Raw genomic sequence first — 22,394 nt, 5'->3', positions numbered from 1 at the left:
GTGAGTTAAAACCACTTTAGTAAAGGGTTATATCAACTCACCTCAAAACTCCTCGAGCCAATACGTAGGCCCCAGTCCAATTTATACCCGTCAAACAGTCGATTCTACAACAACCAGTGCAATTTAATTAATTTAAAAATTTCACACCTAAACATTAAACTTATTGTTGATATAGAGAAAGAAATGAATTAACTATCTAATTCTTATACTACAAAATAATTGAGAATATAATTTTTTATATACTTGCGTTCAAGAACTAATTATTTGTAAAGAAATCTAGAATTTTCGTTGCCTGTGTAGTACTTAGCTAGAACGTGCTTCTGGTTCTTGTCCGTAGAAGTCTCTGCCTTTTTTCTTTTTTTTGGTTGCTTTGTACTCTTTGTAATTTTCTCAATCTGACTTTTGTCCAAGGTTTTATGCCTTTTGCTTAGGATGGAACAGGTCACTATATGGGCTTTAAGCCCAATTCTTATATGACTTACTTTGCTTTTTTTTTTTTTTTTTTAACTTAACAAGTATTTAATGATATCCACTTTTAATAATTAATAATATTAAAATTAAGTATAATTTTTAAATCTGTAATATAAGTATAATTTTTATGCATTCAAGGTAAGATAAAAAAAATTAAATTTTATATTTAGCGCGTTTTGAAACTTTTATAGATTTGAGGAGTGTTATAAAAAAAAATAATTTTAGGATTAGAAAAACTTGGCCAAACAGGCTATAAGTCATGAATTTTCAAATTCACGATATTTAGTTCTGGAGTTTGGATGAATTGATTAGTTTTTAAATATATTACAAATTATGAATATATTTTAAATAACGGACTTAAAAATAACTATTGCAGCACTTCGCCCGTCAAAGAAATGGAAACCTGAGATTCGTAAACAAAGTGAAAAAAATCTTTCGGCCTAAGAAATTTTGAACTTTTTACTTGTGATAATTTTTGTCAAAAAAAATTACTTCTTTCTACCATTGATGAACTACATATGTCTCACTTTTGACAAAGTGAGGATCTTATTTCTGGTAAGAACGCATATCAACCACTTCCATCTTAGGCACTTCAGAATTATCTTTCAATTAATTAGTATAATCAGAACTCTCTATAACAACATTCATATATAACAGCATTTCACTATAAAAATCAAGTTTTTTCGTAATTAATTTTTATATTATATTATAATATATATTTTATATAACAATATTTTGATATAATATCAAAAAATATTCAAAATAAATGAGACGGTTACATAAAAATTTGTTTGTAACAGAAAATTCAAAAGGTACCGTTTATTATAGTACTCGATCCATAATAGGACATGATATCTATCTTTTTCTTTGGACTTCGGTCGGTACGGTAAACAATTCCAAAAAATTAAACGTGTAAGCTTGTACCAATACACACTTGTAATCATATCACTTGCTGAAAGCGCTACAAATATTTATATTATTCTAGATATTCGGAGCCCTGACACGTATTCGTTGAGATATTTTCGAGCCCCAAAAAAGATGGTTAATAAAGGACACGTGTCGCCTAGATCCTCACTTGCTTCCACACACTTACTTTGACCCTAAGAAATATCATATCCACAATTGTCTCTATCATCCAATGAAACAGCTCCACGTAGCAACATTTTTTCTATTTGGGGGGTAATGATAGGCAGTTAATTTATCTATTCGTAGCCATCTATATATACAAGAGCCTTTGCCAGTAGCCGACCAGATACCCGTCGGAATAATAAGAATGAGCGACAACCACAGTAAAAAACGGCTTTTTAATTCAGCCGGAGACTCGTCGGAATCGGAAGGTTCTGGAATCTACGATGAGAGGATTCTCATCCCCGTCTTTGCGTCAATTAATTGGGATATCCGTACACTCTGTCAAATGTCGTGTGTTAACAGAAAGCTCCGTGCAGTAGCAAAAAGGATTCTCTGGAGAGAGATGTGTGTGTATCGCGCTCCGCAAATGATAACGGCGTTAACAGACGGTTCGCCTAGCGGTAGAATTGGCGGCGGATGGCAAGCTATGGCTAAATTGATGTTTTTCTGCAACGGATGCCGGTCCAGCCGACATTTTCAAGTGGGCGAACCGGCTCCGGGTCACTTCGTGAAAACGTCCCGGTTTTCAAAAACGTCCGGTCGGAGTTTTCTGGTGAAGAAATGTAGAAATGATTTGCTGTACGTAAGTGATCCGTGTGAGCATCCAACTGGGGATAAGGATGATGATTTGGGGATATTTAGAGGGGTATTTTGGGGATTTATGAGGTCTAGGACAAGGGCGTGTTTGATTAGAAGGCAGGTGGAGCTTGAAGAGAAAATAAAATGTCCGTTTTGTGGGGCACGGGTTTGGAGTATGACGGCGGCTCGGCTCGTTCCTAAAAGCGCGGCGCGGCGGCTTGGTTCGATGGAGAGTGGGTTAGAGTACTTTGTGTGTGTGAATGGGCATTTACACGGAGCTTGTTGGCTGGTTCCTTTATCTTCTGATGAAGGCGAAGAAAAAGTCGGCGATGAAGACGAAGACGAAGGTGAAGATAGCAGCGATGAAGCTTTTGACGGCGATTATTTCTATCGCGGGAATCAGATTGTAAGAAATGGCCAAATGGGTTTCTCAATGGTCTAAAATTGGGCTTACTTCTTGATGGAAGAAATCGATCGCCAGACAGAAGCGCAAGATTTAAAATTTATAGGTTCGAATTCATTTACTGTTGATTCGATGAACCCATAAGTTATGAGCTAGATCCGCCTCCAGAAGACGTGCTTTGCCGGCAGCTATTTTTCGACCTGGCGCCATACAGGTATACAAGTTCCTGATCATGCCTTGAGTTTCCAACCAAGAATTTCAAAAGGAGAGAGAGAGGGAAGAAGGGACGAGGGATTTTGTTTTAGTAATTCAGCCTGTTGTTATGTTAAGAATAAGAACTGAATCAGGATTTTCAGTTTATTTGGTGGTTTTTTCGGTTTGGTTTCAGTTTATAATTTATTATTGGCTTAAATTTCTTCGTTAAGACTTAAGAATAATCTTTTCTGTTCATCACTAAAGTCCAGTGCAAATATTGTGGCTTCAATACTAGCCAATTAATTGAGTTTACAATCTCTGTCCATAAGAAAGAATTTGAAAGCCCCAATTGGAAAGTTAAAAAGAGGAAAGACGTCAAACTGAAACTCGAAGGTCAATTTAACTTGTTTTGTATGTACATGAAACAACAACAACCCCCATTAATATTTCACGTGTGTGGTTGTGGTTTGGGAGGGTAACGAGTACACAGATCTTATCCGGAGTAGAGGTTATTTCCGAAAAATCCTAACAGGCAATGGAACAGTAACAACCACATTGGAGAGGTACTAGACAATCGGAGCCGCAATAACTTTGAAAACTTGAGCTGCAATAGCTGAAATCTAACTGAAAAAAGAACCGTCTGTCACACTTGGCGTTTGGTTCAATAATTAAATATTTGAAATTCTCTTGCAAACAATTGTACTCCATTTAATCTTGCTCCCCTAGTAATTGATTGATTGATTTACTAGGGGATGCATTTAAACGCTATCAAGACAAGAACGCTTAGATGAAACTATTCCCCCTTTCCAAACAAGGATTATTCTTTGCTGAAGAATTAACCCAAATAACTGTCTACGAACGACAGTAACAATATGAATATGGTATGAGAACTTGATGCCAACATTGGTTGTAGTTTGAGCTTGATTTTGGCTGCAACATGCTGTCTGCGAGCTTGATTCTTGAGTCAACAATTGGGTGAAAGTACTATTTGAATCTCCATAAAGCTGCATATTTGAAATTGGAAGGAAAATACATATTAAATTTATTAGATGAAAGAAAGATGCAAAAACCATTAACAAAAAATATGTAACTTGACATGTATAGAGATTAGACCTCAAAATGTAATCCCGCGAACGCATGTGGTAGTCCTGCTTTAGCTTTTGATACCTTTTGAGATGTCCTTCTCCTTCTTTGCTCAGTAATTGGCTTTAATCTCACATATCCCTTTTCCTTTTTTCTTGATTGGATCCAGAATTTGATCCATACCACCTAGTAGAGGATCAATAGTTGAAATAAACTTATGCCGATCTTTATCACGACCGTCTACATATAACGCATTTGGAGCTTAGTTATCTCAACCTTTGCTTGATACAAATACTTTCTAGCAATTTCCTCGGAGTCGACATCATTTGCTGCTAAAGTCATAACTGCAAACGACTCCTTCATTAAACCATTTAAGCGAATTGCCATAGAGGATTTTAACGGTTCCTTTTTATTGATGTACTCCTCAAATCCATTACCATGTTTAGCATTCTTAGTCCATCTTTTCAAAATGTATTGCTCAGGGATACAAGAAAAGTTCAAGTCAAAGAACAAAACTCTCAGTGCATGACAACATAGTCAACCCATGGATTCAAACATGTGGCAACTGCAAATAATGGATTTGTCAAGAGAATTGAACTAGACGATTTCAGTTTGCCCACTTTCACCCTTTAAAATTGTAAACTTACTACTAGTCCCATTACTATCAATATTGACTACTTTTTTGGTTGTCCCTTGCAAAAATTCATGTTAAAACCTGGAAAAAATTCTTCTGGTGTAAACACTAGCAACATGCTTTAAGATCCCATAATCTTCTATGGAAAGTTTAGGTTTTCCTCGACACTTGTAATCCTCAGTTGCCTCAATATCACGCATTTCAGTTGCCCGTTGCTCGTAGTGCTTTACAAATTCAGTTATACTCATTGTCTTGCATGCCATTTCTGTAAAGACCCTATTCGTGCTCTCACTTCTTTGAGTTGATCTGATACCCGCGGAGAAAAAAGAACGACTGAATGCGGGACACCACTTCGCCCTCAAGTCATATAGCTTCTGAAGCCAAGTGTTACCCCCACAATTGCAATCACTTATCATTTTCTGCCATATTAACTCAAATTCTATCTCTCACGTGCACCTCCACAAGAGTTTATCGAAATAGTCTTTGAATCCCGATTTCCAGTAAAGACCTGGTTTGTTCTTTTGAGCATTTCTGTCAATATGCCATTCACATAATTGATGACACGTATCAGGAAAAACTTCTTTAACGGCAAACGCTATGGCATGAGCTTGATCGGTAAAAATTGTTCTTGGTGCTTTTCCTCCCATTGCCTTCAAAAATGTTTGAAATAACCAAACAAAAGAATCAATCGTGTGCATGCAAAGAAAACATTTTTCTAATGATTATTAACACCAACAAATGGAGCACAAATCATGTCATATCTATTTGTACGATATATGTAGTGTCAAAAATCATCACATCCCCAAAACACTCATAGTGCAATCAAGATATGCTATCTCTCCAAAAGAAGTTGCATAATCAACTTGAAAAAAATAAAAGAAGTTTGAATCCTCTGATTGCAAATGCATAACATGATTTACCAAAGTTTGAGCATCTCCACTACTAATCATGTTTCTCTTATGCGCTTGTATGAAGTTATGAGCATCTTGTTCAGTAAATCCTGCATTTTCAATTCCACCTGCTTTATTCTGAAGGTATCGAACAACTTTTTTTTGCACGAATACCAGCATCAACTATAGAACCTAGAATATTTTTGGTAGCACTTGTAAGCTTTCGACTGGATTGTATGAAATGTCTCAAGTTCTCTTCTTGTTAGTCCCGCCAATATTGCTGTATTTGTAAATAATAATTCTGCAAAATATAAGTTAACAGTAATAAATTCGAGCCCACTGAATTCACAGTGTTTCCTTAAGGAATTTAATCCCCTCCTAGTACCCAAGATTATAGATTATTTCCTCCCATGATAGAACGAATCACACACTGGTGTAGCGGTACTTCAAACCCCAGTGTTTCAGCGAACACAAAGTTCGGTAGCAAATCACACTTACAGTTGCTTTGTTTGAAGTTAAAACAATGCAGAACAAAGGAGTAGAAACTCAGAAAATCGTATGGAAATGCTGAGAGGAAGGAGAGCAATGTATAGCCAAAGTTGAGCGTTTTCAGTTTTTGTTGGTGTTTTCGTTTTTCGTTCGTGTCTTTCTTCAACAGCTGCTGCACATATATATAGCAGCCAGCTTTGAAGATGAACGACCCTCCACCCTCCATGGTGGAGCATGCACTAGCTTGTTTGTGGAGCAAGCACTTGGCCATGGTGGGAAGAGCATTAGGCGGCTGCTATTGCAGCTGGTGGTCAATACACGGATTGGAACATATCCGTTACAAATGCGGATAATCTTACGTTAATATTTACTATTAACAAATAAATTTGGTCCAAAAAATTAATCAATCAATCGATCATTTGACCAAATCCAAATCCAAATCCAAATCCAAATCCAAATCCAAATCCGAAGCCGAAGCCGTAGCCGTAGAGCATTAGGCGGCTGCTATTGCAGCTGGTGGTCAATACACAGATTGGAATATATCCGTTACAAATGCGGATAATCTTACGTTAATATTTACTATTAACAAATAAATTTGGTCCAAAAAATTAATCAATCAATCGATCATTTGACCAAATCCAAATCCAAATCCAAATCCGAAGCTGAATCCGAATCCGAATCCGAATCCGAATCTGAAGCCGTAGCCTAGCCGAGCCGAGCGAGCGACGACGACGACGACGCGAGGCTTGCTTTCTTCTTAACTCTTTAAGAGTTATAAGAAGAGCAATTATATATATACCCACCAAAAATCTTTTCCTCTTTCAATATGGGACAATGTCTCATTGTCAAGAGGGGAAAACTTAAAATTTTACTCAAAAATTTCATTTTTCCTCCATTTCCCATTCATGTGATTTGCAAGCAAGGATTAATCGCACCTGGATAAGTAGGTTTCCCTTTGAACTTTCAGTAGTGAACTTATGTCGGATATACTCGGTCAATCGGTAGATTTGATATCTTTGAACCGTCGAACTTTGGTGTATACCTAGACAACCATAAGTCACACAATCAACCCTTAACCATCTTTGGTTCTCATTGTTGTGTTCGTTTCAGCCATGAACACCGCCTGATTTCATAAGTGCGTAGAGAACTGGCCTTACAAAGTTCTCCTTGAAGCGGCTAACACTTCACACTTACATAGGTGATTCCTAAACGTGTCATCCTGTAAAGCCGAAGCCGAAGCCGAGCGAGCGACGACGACGGCGCGAGACTTGCTTTCTTCTTAACTCTTTAAGAGCTACAAGAAGAGCAATTATATATATACCCACCAAAAATCCTTTCCTCTTCTAATATGGGACAATGTCTCATTGTCAAGAGGGGGAAACTTAAAATTTTACTCAAAAATTTCATTTTCCCTCTATTTCCCATTCACCCTCATTTTAAGACTATTTCATCTTTAAATAATAAAAACCTCAACAGTAAATAATATTTTTGTATTGGTATGGTAGCAAAATGGATCAAATGCAAAAGTCTCAATGTCAGTGGGCACATATTTGTATTTATATACCAAAATAAGGAGCAATTTATTAACAAGAAGATAAATTTTATATCGACAAGAAGAGTATTTTGTGAGCATAATTTTGTATTTCATACTGATATTGACAAGAAGAGTATTTTGTGAGTGCAATTTTATATTACATATTGATATCGATGAATAACTTCTAAAGATTCAGTTTTAAAGCTTTGGCAACTGATCGAAGATGAATTTAGAAAGATATAAACTATGATAATAAAAAAAACAAGAAGAAGAAAGATATATACAAAATGTATATGGAGTATTATTTTGTGGCATTCGTTGGACTATGTTGATAAACAATACAAAGTGGTGAGAAATTTTGTTGGAGTCTATTCTCTATTGTGATGACAAAAGTTGGTAATTAAGGAGGAAAAATGGTTTTCACGTTTTTTCTTTCCCTCCATTTCTCTATTAAGTTTTCTATCAACTACAAATTCACCTTTTCTTTTTATTTATTTAAATCAATCCAATGTCAGCAAATGGACCCACAATTACACTTGTCAAAAGCAGAGAATGTCCTCATACAATCATACAACTATTGTTGGGTGAGTCTCTACGGTATGAGATTCCGTGCGAATTAGCCAACGTTTAAGATTTTGACTAGGTGGGGCTAAGAAATGAATGCAAAATGTGCGATTTAGATATATATTTCCTACTCTAATTTTTTTTTGAATAACATATAAATTCTCGCTTCAATTTATAGTTCTGAAGTTAAATTGTTTAAATTGATATAGTAAAGTGCATGTAAGTATTTTTTCGTGAAGCAAAATTAGCAAACAAATTTGGTCGCATCCAAGTTGAGCACTCAACATTTGTCTTCACTGAGCATTCAACACATTAATAACAGGAGTAAATAACGTAAATTTATATAGAGACAAGACTTACTATTTCACTTCAAATAATCTTGATAAGATATTACACTAATGAATCCATCAAGTTAAATTAACCTTCAATAACTTATAGTACTAGTAACAATTGCTTCAGCTGATAAACTAAAGAAGAATATATTAAAATAACATGTTATATTATATGTAAATCATATTAATATTATTTATAGTAGTAGTATATAGGAGTATGAGTTAATCACGAAACTTAATTAGATTTGGTATTAAGGAAATTAAATATTGTGCTATCCGTTTAGCAACACGGACACGCATTATATACATGGGTTTCGTCCCTCCAAAAGCCGGCCGTGCCGTGTCCATTCTTGTTGCCGCCCTCTCAGCTCCCGCTACCGACCAATTCTATCCAGCTAAGAAACTCTAATTACTATGTCCTTCTCTTTCAAAACAAATTGGACCTTTTTTTAAACCCAACTTTTCCTTTCTTCTGACCTCTTATGATCACAAGAAAGGCGAGAACTTTTGTGCGTTCTCTCTTTGGATGATTTTGTGTGCCAGAATCTTACGTCGCCGCCTTTCCCTCTGGCTGTGGCATTTTTTCTGGTTAGTTCCTTACTTCAATATTCTTCTGAAGCTCAATATTTTGGATTGGACGATCAAATTTTTCAGGCTGCTTTATTTAAAAGACTGTTTCCTTTTTCGTTCAGCCAGTATTGGTCTATCCTGGGCCCTCAATGTCATATTCAATAAGTTTTTGATAAGTTTGGTGTGAGTTATGTAAGTTGGTTGTTTATTTTGGAAGTTGCTATAGTTTATTCTAGAAGCACCAGCTTATGGATTGAAATCCTCCTGACTGCTAAATGGTCAAACTATTGATAATTGCTAAACATTGGCCAGCAAGTAGTGTTCTCAAGCTTGCAGATCCATTGTTCAAGCGTTCTGTTGTCTTTGGTAATAGATAAAGCAAAAGGTGCTGAACGACATTTCTGAAATACGAACGAAGCAAACTAGCTCCCTCTTTGTATGCATAATGCCAATGAACTTTATGGTTGCAAATCATTCTCAATTCTAATTCCTTAGACGTTATTTCATGTTTGACTCCTTTAGACATTATATCATTATCTCTTAACAGTAGGAATGAGTGGAAATTGGTTTGTCTTTGGAATGAGAAATATGGAAAAAATTAACAAAATAGTATCTCGTAGTTTATATTCAAACTGTCAATGAAATCTCTACTTGTCATTCCCCTGTCAATTCCTTCAGAAATATTCTAAAAAGTTTCCACCCAAATAACAGGTGACAGCTAACATTTCAAGGGAGATATGGCTAGTGTTCAAGATATTTCTGTTTCAGCTGTGATAAACCTACTATCCGCACTTGTTTTCCTTTTGGCCTTTGCAATTGTACGGCTTCAGCCAATCAATGACAGAGTGTATTTCCCTAAATGGTATTTGAAGGGTATACGAGCAAGTCCTAGAAGTTCTGGAGCATTTGTGAATAAATTTGTAAACTTGGACTTCAGAACATACATTAGGTTCTTGAACTGGATGCCTGCAGCTCTAAAAATGCCAGAACAAGAGCTTATAGATCATGCTGGTCTTGATTCTGCAGTGTATATACGGATTTACCTTCTTGGGTGAGTCCCACAAGGTTTGCATTTTTCCTTTGCCATTTCATAAGGAGATGATAACAAAGAGCTCTATTTGGAAATTTAAAAAAACGATAAGTAGAAGATATTGGAAACTTGTTTTACAAAGTTCCTTGTATATTATCTAACTCCTGAATTATCAATGCAGCTTGAAAATCTTTGTTCCTATCACAATGCTTTCTTTTGCGGTTTTAGTGCCTGTTAATTGGACTGCTGGGGAAACATTAGAGCACATTGAGGATCTAACGTTCAGTAATATTGATAGACTTTCCATATCCAATGTCCCTTCAGGATCACAGAGGTGAGGGTTGACTTGTTTCCATTTTGTATTAGTACCTCCGCTTGATGTTATTGTTGTAAGTGGATACTTGATTCTATACAACCATCTTTTATAAAATGAGTTTGCTGGTAGAAAATGTTCCACATTGAATAATTACTTTGATGAACAAATGCAAATCAGAAATCGTCAATATATTTGTCAAAAATTATAAGTTGCTATAATGAAGGGTTTAAATTCATATACGTTTTGTATGTTTGTAAAAGATATTTATGAACATGTAGTCATGTACAGATGTTGTGACACAAAATCGGTACCTTTGTTGTTTTCTTCAATTCTATAGCATAAAATAGATAGTATACCAGATAGCGCTCTTCATTTAGTATTCTTGGCAGCCCGAGGGAGTATAGTTTCTGCACGAATGATTACAAGAAATGCTTGCAAATGAATGAAAAGAATATGCTTTTTTTTGGGTTGAAAATTTGATGTTTGTTTTGTTTCCTGAAGGAGGAGACTTATGCCATTGCATATTTTTCCTAATGGAAAACTTAGTTGTATATTCTTTCAGGTTTTGGGCACACGTGATGATGGCTTATGTATTCACATTTTGGACCTTCTATATTTTGTACAAAGAATACAAGACAATATCAACAATGAGACTGCATTTTCTTGCCTCTGAAAACCGTCGGCCTGATCAGTTCACGGTGGGTGCAATACGTATTTTGTTGACCGTAAATGTTTTGAGTGTTTATGAACGTAACGTTTGGTTAGTTTACCAATTCTGATTTCTCTCATAGGTCCTTGTTAAAAATGTCCCACCAGATCCTGATGAATCAGTGGACGAGCATGTTGAACATTTCTTTCGTGTGAATCATCCAGATCATTATCTTACACATCAGGTTTGTAATGTATTAGAATATTTATGTATGAAGTATTTCAGTATTTGACAGGCAAAGATATATCATATCTCTTTCTTCTCTGGTTACGTAGTCAAAGTATCTTTGGTCTGGCATTTATTTAGAAAAAAATGTGTTCTATCTAGCTTAGTGATTATGAGAAATTTAGGAGTAGAACCATTTTCATTCCTATGTACTGCGGTATTTTTGCAGTTACTACAACAGATGAACCTTAAATTGATGTTACTTGTAGGTTGTTTACAATGCAAATAAGCTTGCTGAATTGGTGGAAAAGAAAAAGAGTTTCCGTAATTGGCTTACGTACTACCAAACCAAGTATGAGAGGAACCCTGTGAAGAAGCCAAAAATTAAGGTATTATTCTTTGTTTATCGGGACTTTGTTTCAATTGCATTTTCCTGTTTCTGCTTCTTGTTAAATGTATACATTGAGTTTCTGCTCATAACTGAGTCTCATATTTTGTCATGTATAGACAGGCTTTTGGGGCCTTTGGGGAAAATCCGTGGATGCCATCGACTATTATATGACTGAAATTGAGAAGTTGGGCGAAGAAGTAAGTTTCTCTGACCATGGGTTATGGGTTACACTTGCTTCTAATTCCTGTGCCTATTTTATATGGCTAACTCATTTATTTTTTATGTTATATTCTTTTATTTCTTGTGAAATGAGCTGCATTGATAAAGCAAATGTACACAGCAGATGTATGTTATGGAAGAAGCAACTAAAACACACTCTGCTTCAATGAACACTTGGTTGAATCTATAGACATAAATCTGCCAATAGGGGACTGTGTATAGGACATTTAAGACTTCTAAAAGCATGAGATTGTTATGCAATTACAATTTGATCACTCAATCGGTATAAAACAACTACTAAATAATTTGTGTCTTTAAACAATTTTGGGTTCTCCAATCCTAGAGATTAACTAGACCTCACACTTATCCCTACACTTCAACAAGTCTCTAACGAGGCTAAAAAGACTAAACTACTGAATCTAATGTAGTGTAACAACAACAATTAAGCCTTAAATAACGTAAAAATAAGTACCATGTCACTTACGTACTGGGAATAAAATGATTTCTACTTCTAAAATCCATCAGACTTTGCTGGTTTCACCCCTTCAATTGCTAAGATGATGCTTTGGAGGTAACAGATTAGTCACTAAATGTAAATTTTGCTAGTGGAGAAAGCTTAAAGCAGTTAACACATTTTATAGCAAATCTTTTATGGCACTACAGTAATTGGCTTTCCCCTTTGATGTAGGAAGCTGAAGAAAGAGAAAAGGTTATAAGTGATCCCAACGCAATCGTTCCTGCAGCATTTGTCTCATTTAAATCTCGTTGGGGAGCAGCTGTATGTGCTCAAACACAACAATCAAGAAACTCAACCATTTGGTTGACAGAATGGGCTCCTGAACCACGTGATGTCTATTGGGATAATCTTTCAATACCATATATTCAACTTGCTGTCCGGAGACTGCTAATGGCTGTTGCTTTATTCTTTCTTACTTTCTTTTTTATGATCCCAATTGGATTCGTTCAAGCATTCGCAAGCATTGATGGCATCAAAAAGGTTCTTCCGTTCCTGAAGTCATTAATCGAAATGTAAGTGATACTTCTAACTTGGATAAATTTGCTATATGTGTGCTTATAGTTTTTTTTTAAAAAGAACTAAGAAAACATCTGAATATACTGGATGAGATTGAGAATGTTTTTACCAGTTCTATATTAGCTTCTAGAGTTGATCAAATGAGCTAAACTTTGGAGAAGACTGCCTTTTTGTAATTTATTTGTCTCTGTTACAACAGCAGAGATTCATAAGTAATGCTTCTATTAGGTGCAGTTTCCTGGGAAGTAAAGAAGTCGTATAAACTATTAAGTTGTTTCACCTAGTAAGTGATCCCCTTCAATGTTCATGTGAATTACTTGTTGCAGTTACCTTGCCTACATCTTGTATGGAATCACTTTTTCTATGTTGCAATGAATAGACTCAATGCTTAACTGTTATTTTGAATATATTTGCACTTGTGGACCTTCTAGTACATTGAAAGTCAATTTCTAATGTCCGTGCTACTGGAATTTCTGTTACAGGGATGTTGTCAAATCATTTGTCCAAGGTTTTCTACCCGGGATTGTATTAAAGATATTTCTGATTCTTCTTCCTATGATTCTTATGATCATGTCAAAAATAGAAGGCTTTACATCGCTCTCATCTTTGGACAGAAGATCAGCATCTAAATATCATTTGTTTGTCATTGTCAATGTGTTCTTTGGAAGTATCATTACTGGTGCTGCATTTCAACAGCTTCAGAGGTTTCTCGATCAGTCTCCAACAGAGTGAGTTCCGTTTCTCATCTAAAAGGAAGACAGCCAGCCAGTCTTTGTTTGGAGTGCTTGTAAAGAAAAGAAGATTAAATACATTATATGGCTGCAAAAAAAAAAATAAAAAATCAGTCCTATGATTGTCTACATCATCTGGATTTATTTATCACTACTGAGAAGCGCCTGAAAGAATGATAATCCTTGCTTTTAAGAGCTGACCACTTCCTAGAATTTCTTCTCCAGGATGTTGAATAGACTATATCAACTAATGTTGATCCCTGCTTGTGACCTGATCAAGCACAGTGCCGAAATTTTTTATCTGTCAGCAGCATATGATTAATTTTCAATTTTAGTGCATACGCATGACAATTTCCCATTTGCATGATGTGTAAAAAAGGTCTTGCAGATACAGTACATTGACAGATCGATTAGGCCTTTTGTGTGGTGTTGAAATACTTGACTTTTGAGTTATTCAAATGGCATTTTAGAAGAAGAAGTCTGAACATGTTTAAAGGTTTACTACTTTCTGAAAAAGGGAAGCTCGGTGAACGAAGCATCCTGCATTCACGCAGCGTCGGGGGAGGGGCCGCACCCCAAGGGGGTGTGATGTAGACGGCCTACCCTGATGCAAGAATCAATAGTTGATTCCATGGCTCGAACCGGGGATCAATTTTACTGTTGCTCCAAGGCTCCCCTTCAACATATTATAGCTCTGCAGCTGATATGAAACAGCTCCTTTATTTACAGATGATATACTCTGCAAACATCTCTTCTTTTGCACTTGAGTATAGATGCAATTATTAAAACTTTATTGCGATGCAGGATTCCAAAAACTATTGGTGTAACTCTTCCCATGAAAGCTACTTTCTTTATTACCTTCATAATGGTTGATGGCTGGGCTGGAATTGCTGCAGAGATCCTGAGATTGGTTCCTTTAGTCATGTTTCACATTAAAAATACATTTCTGGTAAAGACAGACCATGACAGGGAGCAGGCAATGGACCCTGGTTCATTAAACTTTTCTGTATCAGAACCTCGATTACAACTGTACTTCCTCCTAGGCCTTGTGTACTCAGTGGTCACACCAATACTCCTGCCTTTCATCATTGTCTTCTTTGCGTTTGCTTATATGGTTTTCCGCCATCAGGTACGTTTTGCTATTAATTTTGGAACATATAGTACGTAGATATTTGTTAAGGAGATGGAACCCAAGATGAAATATTTGATAATGAGTTAAACCAATGAGAAAAAGTTCAGTGATCTCCAAGCTGTATGGCCATTAAAGCAAATGTAGAAAACATTGTTTACATATTCTTCATGATGTGCAATGTCTGAAGTTGCATTTTGGCTTAACATCAGTTCATTTAACTGCCCAAAATTCTCCAGTCACTTTGCACCATTATTGCCTTATTTTCTCTTGAAGGCAGCTTGAAATTATCGCTTTTGTAGTGGTTTTATGCAGCTTCATCTATTTTAGATAAGATCATCTTTTTCTTAGGTCTCCAAACTTGAACGTTCTACAAAACCCTCAAGCATCATATGCATAATATTACTTTCTCGATATTTTGTATCCTTCAATTTGTCAGGTTCTGAAATTGGTTCTTTATTGCTAGATCATTAATGTATACGATCAGAAGTATGAGAGTGGTGCATCATTTTGGCCAGATGTCAATCGTCGTATACTTATAGGTTTGGTAATATCCCAGCTTCTGTTAATCGGTCTCCTGAGCACCAAAGATACTGCCAAATCAACTCCATTGCTGATAGTACTTATAGTTTTGACAATCTGGTTCCATAAACTTTGCAAGGGCAGATTTGAGTCCGTCTTTGTCAAATTTCCCTTGCAGGTTAGTGTTCTTTACCTCTTACTCTTTATGTTCTAAGCAATGAGACGCCAATATTGGAATTATATCATTGAAAAGAAAATTTCTATACAATAACAGCAACAACAAAAACGCAGTAGTCCCAAACTAGTTGGGATATTGTTAGTACAAGATTACTGTTGATAGATTCCTCTAGGAATATTTCTATGTCAATCAACTTGGAAAATGATTTTTAAGATTAAATGCACTCTGCAGGATGCAGTGGTGAAGGATACAGTAGAACGGAGTACAGAACCAAACTTCAATTTGAAAGAATATCTACAGGATGCTTATTTGCACCCTGTGCTCAAAGTGGTTAAGTTTGAAGTATCAAAAGAAATTGATGAGGAGAATCCACTTGTTGCTACCAAGAGGACTTCCCAAAGGAGTAGTAAGACTGTCTCTAATGGCACTGCTGAAGATGGTCTCTGAGGCAGGGGTTGTAGAGTAATTTAATTCGTAACAAAAGCAGGTAAGAATTACAGTTAAAATGTTCATTTGTTTTATTTCTTACTACTAGAGGCCTTCTATATCAGAATGTCAAAAACAAGGAAGGTTAAAGGTGGCAGTAAAAATGTAATGTGCTACTACATATGATCAAAATGTCCAGAATGTCATTTGCTGGCTGCTTAAACTCGCATAGCTACTCATGTTGCTCTACTACACTGTAAATGCTTGTAAAACCTGTGTTGGAACAGGTGTTTTGTTGAAACTATAGAAAAAGTATGGGTGAATTAGTTAAATGGCCTTGTATAAAGACCAATAGAAGTTCATGTCTAGTAGGATTAAAGTTTTTAGTTAGTGGCCCTACGGGTCCCAAGAACTTATAAAGAGGGGACACATCAGTTTCAGAGCACTTCTGATTTTCTGAGATATGGTGTAGTGAATCGCTTAATTGATTTGGTTTATCACTTATTAGTTATTATCAAGATCGTTTTTTTATAAAGTGAGAGATTCTGGTGAAATCATATATTATATATGTATTACCTAGAATTCGCGCATGTATTATTTATGATTACCTTGGTGATCTCCGGTTGCTCGCTTATTAATTTTTACCATGATTATCTTTTTTATAAATTGGGATATCCTAGTAAATCATAGATCACTTATGTGTTACCTAGAAATCGTCCAAGTATTATTTATGATCGCCTAAGTGATCTCTGATTGATTGGTCGCTTATTTTTTATAAAGTGGGAGATCCTAGTAAAATCGTAGATCGCTTATGTGTTATCTAGCCAGAAATCGCATATGTATTATTTATGATCGCTTAAATAATCTCCGGTTTATCGCTTATTAGTTTTTACCAGGATTAATTTTTTATAAAGTGAGAAATCCTTATAAAATCACATATCGTTTATGTGTTATCTAGAAATCATATATCTTTAACCATTATCAACTAGATAAGTTAATATTCTCCCTCATACTAACGAAATAAAAAAAAAATTAATTCAAAAAGAATAGGTTGTAGTCTAACATTTTCACACTTTATAGTGAAGAGGGAAACTTTAAAAATAGTCTCTTACAAAAATATGAAATAAGGACATGTTTATCATAGGCTTAATGTGGTGCGGTTCTCCAATTGTTGGTACGTATTTTGCTTACCACACAACTAAGTTAGGGGTGGGCATAATACCGACCGAACCGAAAAAACCGGCCGAACCAAAAATTTTGGTTTATTCGATTTCGATTTTTCGGTTTATTCGGTTGGTTTGCGGTTTATAGTTTTAAAAAGTTCGATGTTTGATTCGGTGGTCGGTTTTAATGGTTCGGTTTTCGGTTAAACCGAAAAATCGAATTTCGGATCAATGCAATAAGTAGCTGACGGTGAGAAATCCAAAAGAAAAATGCAAGTTGTAAAACAACAAGAGCCATTTAATGTTGATTCCTCGTGGGACTGCATTATACGAAGATAAAGCTAACATTATAATGAAGAAATGATTGGTTCATTATTTTGTAGTAATAATGAAACAAATGAAAAAAATGTCCAGTTCTCAACTAAGTTGCTCGGACACGGGTGCGGGCGTTCGAAACGGGTGCGGATCTAGAGGTCGGATCCTTCGAGATGTAAATTCTAAGATTCGGAGATCTGGATCCTAGTACGGATACGGGTGGGAGGATCCGGCTAAATATAATTTAAAAAAATAAAAATATAAAAATATCTCTTAATTATGAAAAGTTTTGTAGAATACTTAAGTAGGCGTTTGGACATAAGACTTGTAAAATTCAAAAAAATGGTGAAATTTTTTTTCAAGTGAAAATGGTATTTGAAATTTAGAGTTGTGTTTGGACATAAATTTCAGTTTGGGTTGTTTTTGAAGTTTTATGAGTGATTTAAGTGAAAATTTTAAAAAACAGCTTTTTGTAGTTTTTCAAAATTTTGAAAATTTTCAAAATGCATCTTCAAGTGAAAATTGAAAATTTTATGAACAAACGCTGATTTCGAAAAAAAGTGAATTTTTTTGGGAAAAAACTTCCATCAAATTTTCTGTCCAAACAAGTATAGCTTGTAAAGTATGGATTTCTTTTTTATTATCAAGTTGTAAATAAGTAAATGATTAATTTCCTAGATAAGGTATGCTATTTTCATCAAATTTACCCTAGTTTTGGTTCTGATTTTGTGAATCAACTTGTATCTCGCCTCGAATTTTTCTGTCCGTCGTGGTCAAAGTACCCAAAATTATTTGACCAGATTCGGTACGGATCCCATACCCACACCCATACTAGTGTCGTGTCGACACGGGTGCGGCACCTAAACTAACGTGTCGGAGCAACTTAGGTTCTCAATTATATGTATCAAATCATGTGCAAGTTGCTTTTGTTCATTATTTGTGCATCTATTGTTTTGAGGATTATTTTTGTGTTATAGATGTGTTTACCCGAAAAATGGATAGAGTTGAATTTATACGCAGTTCCGAGGATATGTGGCGTAACTTAACACAAAATGTAAGGATCAATAGAAATGTAAATATAGATTGCAGAGAATGCGAAATAGATAAGGTTGTCAGGAACAATGAATCTTAGGATTCAACAAATAGAATAAATGTAAGAAATCTGAAAGAACGATTCTTTACTCTAGAAGAATAAGGCGCCGCGTAACAGTAAGCCTGAGAAAAAACTTATCCTACAGAAATAGTAACCAAGCCCTTTTATAGTGGAGGGATTTGGCTCTAAGCATAATAAAATAAACATTCAGTGGGAGACCCATGATAAATCAGCTTTTTCATAATTTCTACCAAGATTCTCTAGTGGGATTGCAACGGTTTTTGTCTACGAGCTCGATCTTGCTTGGAACCCTCGATTTTGGTTTGAGCTTGATTTCGGCTCAAACTCGTGATCTTGGTTCGAGCCCGATCCTGGCTCGAGCCCTCGAATTAATTCGAGGTCAATGTTGGTTGGTCTATGGATTATCAACATGATAGATCTACTCTGCATCATGGTTCGATTTTGATTCGAGCTTGATAATGATATCGAACTCGACACGGATCGGCTTCCCCAGGTTCGAGGTTAGTTTGTTCCACCTTCGGGATCTTACTTCGATAAATCATTATTTGTACTCGATTGGACGTGCTAAGGCCGAAATCTATTTCAACCGTATACGGATAGTCCCCTCGTTTCTCAGAAAGAATGTGGCGAGAAACGATATGATTTTTTAACAGCTCGATCGGATTATATCCTGTCGTTTCCATCGGGTTCGGCCATGACGCATCTGGTAGCTGTCCCGTCGGTTTAGCCTTTCAAGGCATTTAATGCATGTCAGGCGGTGGTCGGCCACTATTGATACTGAACCGCCATCGCTTGAACCTATAAATAACCCTTTCTTTTATCTTCTACCATTTTTACATCTTCTATCTTCCAAATTTCCCAAGTTCTTCTTCGTACTCTCCAACTTACCACTAAACCTGTGATTTCTTTCCGCAAAAATCCTCTTCAATTCTACCAAATCTTTGTCATTTCTACTCCTCACCTTTGAATTCGAAAATGGCGAAAACATCGCAAACCATTCCTCAGAAAGAGAAGGCTTCATCTTCACAGTGTGCCGCCGATGAGACACCGGCAGAACCACGGCCTGAGGAGTGTGTTCCCAGGGCATGTGTCCTTACTTTAGATTTTAAGGTCGATAAAGGTTCATCGGTCCCTGGCCGGTGTGAGCCGGTATCGAGGTACATGTGTTCGATAACCGAGAAGCACCTCGAACAACTAAAGAGGGATTGCAATTGGGGTGAGAAAGAAATAATAATTCCTACGCCCGACGAAGATATCACTTCTTATGTGAAAGGGTTTTTGAATGTGTATACTTACCCTTTCACGTTGGGTCCCCTTGATTCCGTTATTATTGAATTCTGTCGACAATACCAGGTAACCCTAGGCCAGGTCCATCCTTCTTTGTGGCGGATCGTTATCCTGATCCGATATTTTGTGAGCAAGATCGAGGGGATGTCGTTCACCCTTGATCATCTTATCTGATTGTACCGTCCTCGAATTTTTCAAGGAGAGTTAATAAAACTCCAGCGTCGGGCTACCAAGGCTCTGTTCTCGAGTATTGACGAGGATAGGGACCGGGGTTGGATGGGCAGGTTTGTTCGAGTAAGGACTTCGGACCTGATTCCGACTGAAAAGATGCCCTTTCCCGAGGAGTGGAATATGAAACGTAAGTATGATCTTGCTGTTACTTCTATTTTCTTCTTTCATTTATTCTCTCATCGACACTCCTTTTTTTTGATGTAGCGGTTCCCTGGATGCCCGGAGCAATTCTCGATCTCAAGAACTGGGTACGAGCCCTTGTTTCGACCTCCACATACGCCGAGCACTCATGGCGTGATTTGTCAAAGGGTCATTGGGAGGCCAAAAATCACGGTAAGCTCATTTCTCGGACTCTTTGATGATCCGAACGAGGTGGTTTTCAAAATATTTTATTAAGGTTTTCCATATGCAGGTTTGGGTAAAAACGCAATTTTGAGGCCCTTGTCCAAAGGGGAGGAAATTTCGGCCTCTTTCCCAAAGCCGGTGAAGGAAAATAAAAGGAAAAGAGCCTCGGTTCCCGAAGATCCAAAACCGAAGAAGAGGACAGCTCGTAAGCCGAACAAGAATGCCATCCCTTTGACCGTGGAATCCGTTCTGCGTCTAAGGGATGAAGATGATGAAGAAGAAGAAGAAGAGAACGATGAGTCCGTGCTGGCGGTCCGAACGAAGAGAACCACCGATGCCTCATCGCCGGTTGGATCGATGATGCTCCATGAGACTCTGCCTCGAACTGAAGATATACCGGAGAAAGATTCGGGTAGAGTCCCCGAACTATAGGATATCGAAGACACATCTCATCGGAGTCAACTGGCAGGGGATATGACCGAAGAGGCCCTCGAACCCCTTCGAACCGAGGAGAAAGCTCTAGGCGATTCATTTGGGGCAGCAGCAATCGAGGATTCGCCTACCTTTCCCGCCTTTTCCGTAGGGGTGATTAGGGAAGCTCAAGCTCTGGGAGCCCTCGATCTAGACAGGCCTCACGATAAAGAAGATCCCTTTCGTGACATGTTTACCGGTATTGAGGACGTTGCTGGTGTTGATGATGAGTCAGATTTTTTTCACGGATTGCGGCAGGCTTTGAATCAGGTGAGCTTTTAAAATTATTTTGTCGGTACTATCTTTATGTTCGTTTTTCGTTAACTCTACTTCTTTTTTCTTTGTAGGCAGCGGCAGTTCATCGAGAACAATGTTCTCGATCCCAGAATGAGCTGCATCGATACGCGGCCGACCTACAACTGGCTACTGACGAGAAGAACTCCCTTAGACTTTCCCTAGGGCAGAGAGAAGAGGAAATAAAAGACCTCCGAGCTGAGCTGGCCAAGGCTTATCGAGATCATGAGTAATGTCATGGGCGGCTTTCCAGCCATGCCCCATGATCCCTTGGACGCGCCCCGTGGCGTCCTGGCCAGCCTCCCAACGCCCGTCGCCACGGTCGGCCCCGTGGTCTCGGCAGCTCCAAGTGACAAGCGCGCATGTGCCTCTGTCGCCCCACCGATAGCCATCGCCAGCGCCCAGCCACAGGCAAAAGCCAACAGCGCCGCGCGCGCAGACAATGCCGCGCGCGCAGACCCTGATGCTAAAGACAAAGTTGCTGCCAACGGACTTGCTGCTGCTTTGTAGAAGACTAAGTCCTTTTCATTGTAAATATAGAGTAGTTTTGCTGCATTTTCTTTAAGTGTGATTTTCCAGCTTTCATAGGTCTAGTCATGTAACTTTGGTTTATTTTTTTTAAGCATTATTAAGGGGGACCAAGCAATCAAAACTTTCAAGCAAGCAAACAATTCTCTGTACTGGTGTCTCTCCCCCCGACACCGTCTTGTTTTCTGTAATAGCTTTCATTCAATGCAATCAAGCTTTCTTTCATTCTCAATTCTCTTTTCTGCTCTCTTTAATTGCTCATGACATTGGTTTTCCCGTACGGCACTGACAATCTAGTCTAGCGTACGGAGGGGACCTCAGTTGGCGGACAGCAACCGTACTGACATCGGTTGCCTAGCCTTACGTCGCCCTTCCAAGGAACTTCAGGAAGGCGCCGCGTAACAGTTGGTATCAGAGCCTAGGCTCGACATCGGACGAGGGATCACATTGCAATTACCACCATTTCTGACCATGGTGAATTATGGGGATCGCATCGCGACCCTTGAGGGAACGGTTGACGCATTACGGCCCATCGTGGAAATGGTGCCCGATCTAAAAACCAGCCTAGTGCAAAGGTTGGACGACCTGGACCGCAGACTCATCCAGGCCGAAGTTGACATAGAAAACATCAGCCGCGACTCTGAAGGAGACCGGCAAACAGCAGCCACAGAGGCAGCTGAAATTTTTGGTAAATTTGAGGTCCTCCAGCATGAGCGTGCCGAGGATTTAGCCAACAGGGAACAAGAGGCAGACAGGGTGACTGCCATGCAACAAACCATTGACAACTTGACAGGCCAGCTCAATGTTGTCAATGCTGCTTTACAAGGCCTACTTCGAGGAGGCGGAAACCAATTTGGGGGTGGTGTGAACCTCGCCCCCATGGCACAAAAGCTGAAAATTCCTGAGCCAAAGCCATACAGTGGAG

General features: G+C 37.7%; 2 protein-coding genes across 4 annotated transcripts; both read left to right on the top strand.

Moving 5' to 3' along the window:
- Nucleotides 1-1,663: 1,663 nt before the first annotated feature.
- LOC107816653 (EID1-like F-box protein 3) lies at nt 1,664-3,033 on the top strand. Its single transcript, XM_016642388.2, has one exon. It carries the CDS (start codon nt 1,745-1,747, stop codon nt 2,618-2,620), a length of 876 nt encoding a protein of 291 aa, XP_016497874.1. The 5' UTR covers nt 1,664-1,744; the 3' UTR covers nt 2,621-3,033.
- A 5,559-nt stretch (nt 3,034-8,592) lies between these two features.
- On the top strand, nt 8,593-15,952 carry LOC107776665 (hyperosmolality-gated Ca2+ permeable channel 1.7). Of its 3 annotated transcripts, XM_016596575.2 has the most exons (12): nt 8,593-8,890; nt 9,584-9,923; nt 10,084-10,236; nt 10,781-10,916; nt 11,010-11,111; nt 11,362-11,481; nt 11,600-11,680; nt 12,391-12,731; nt 13,218-13,463; nt 14,271-14,595; nt 15,062-15,295; nt 15,527-15,952. In XM_016596575.2, the coding sequence occupies exons 2-12, from the start codon at nt 9,610-9,612 to the stop codon at nt 15,740-15,742; spliced, it is 2,268 nt and encodes a 755-aa protein (XP_016452061.1). In that variant the 5' UTR covers nt 8,593-8,890; nt 9,584-9,609; the 3' UTR covers nt 15,743-15,952. The 3 variants fall into 3 exon arrangements, with proteins under 3 accessions (XP_016452061.1, XP_016452062.1, XP_075100693.1); XM_016596576.2 differs by lacking the exon at nt 8,593-8,890 and having other exon boundaries at nt 9,799-9,937; XM_075244592.1 differs by lacking the exons at nt 8,593-8,890; nt 9,584-9,923 and having other exon boundaries at nt 10,088-10,236; nt 10,765-10,916.
- The last annotated feature ends 6,442 nt before the right edge of the window (nt 15,953-22,394 follow it).

The sequence above is a fragment of the Nicotiana tabacum genome, chromosome 22 (genome assembly GCF_000715075.1).
Source record: "Nicotiana tabacum cultivar K326 chromosome 22, ASM71507v2, whole genome shotgun sequence".
NCBI lineage: Eukaryota > Viridiplantae > Streptophyta > Magnoliopsida > Solanales > Solanaceae > Nicotiana > Nicotiana tabacum.
The sequence above is the reverse complement of the archived record's forward strand: the minus strand, read 5'-3'. Positions and strand labels throughout refer to the sequence as shown.

Excerpts from the sequence above, each read along its gene's own strand:
- LOC107816653 (XM_016642388.2), top strand. The coding sequence starts at position 1,745 with ATGAGCGACAACCACAGTAAAAAACGGCTTTTTAATTCAGCCGGAGAC.
- LOC107776665 (XM_016596575.2), top strand. The coding sequence starts at position 9,610 with ATGGCTAGTGTTCAAGATATTTCTGTTTCAGCTGTGATAAACCTACTA. Across the intron at positions 11,112-11,361 it reads ATCATTATCTTACACATCAG|GTTGTTTACAATGCAAATAA; the intron begins GTTTGTAATGTA and ends TGTTACTTGTAG. Across the intron at positions 11,482-11,599 it reads TGAAGAAGCCAAAAATTAAG|ACAGGCTTTTGGGGCCTTTG; the intron begins GTATTATTCTTT and ends TGTCATGTATAG.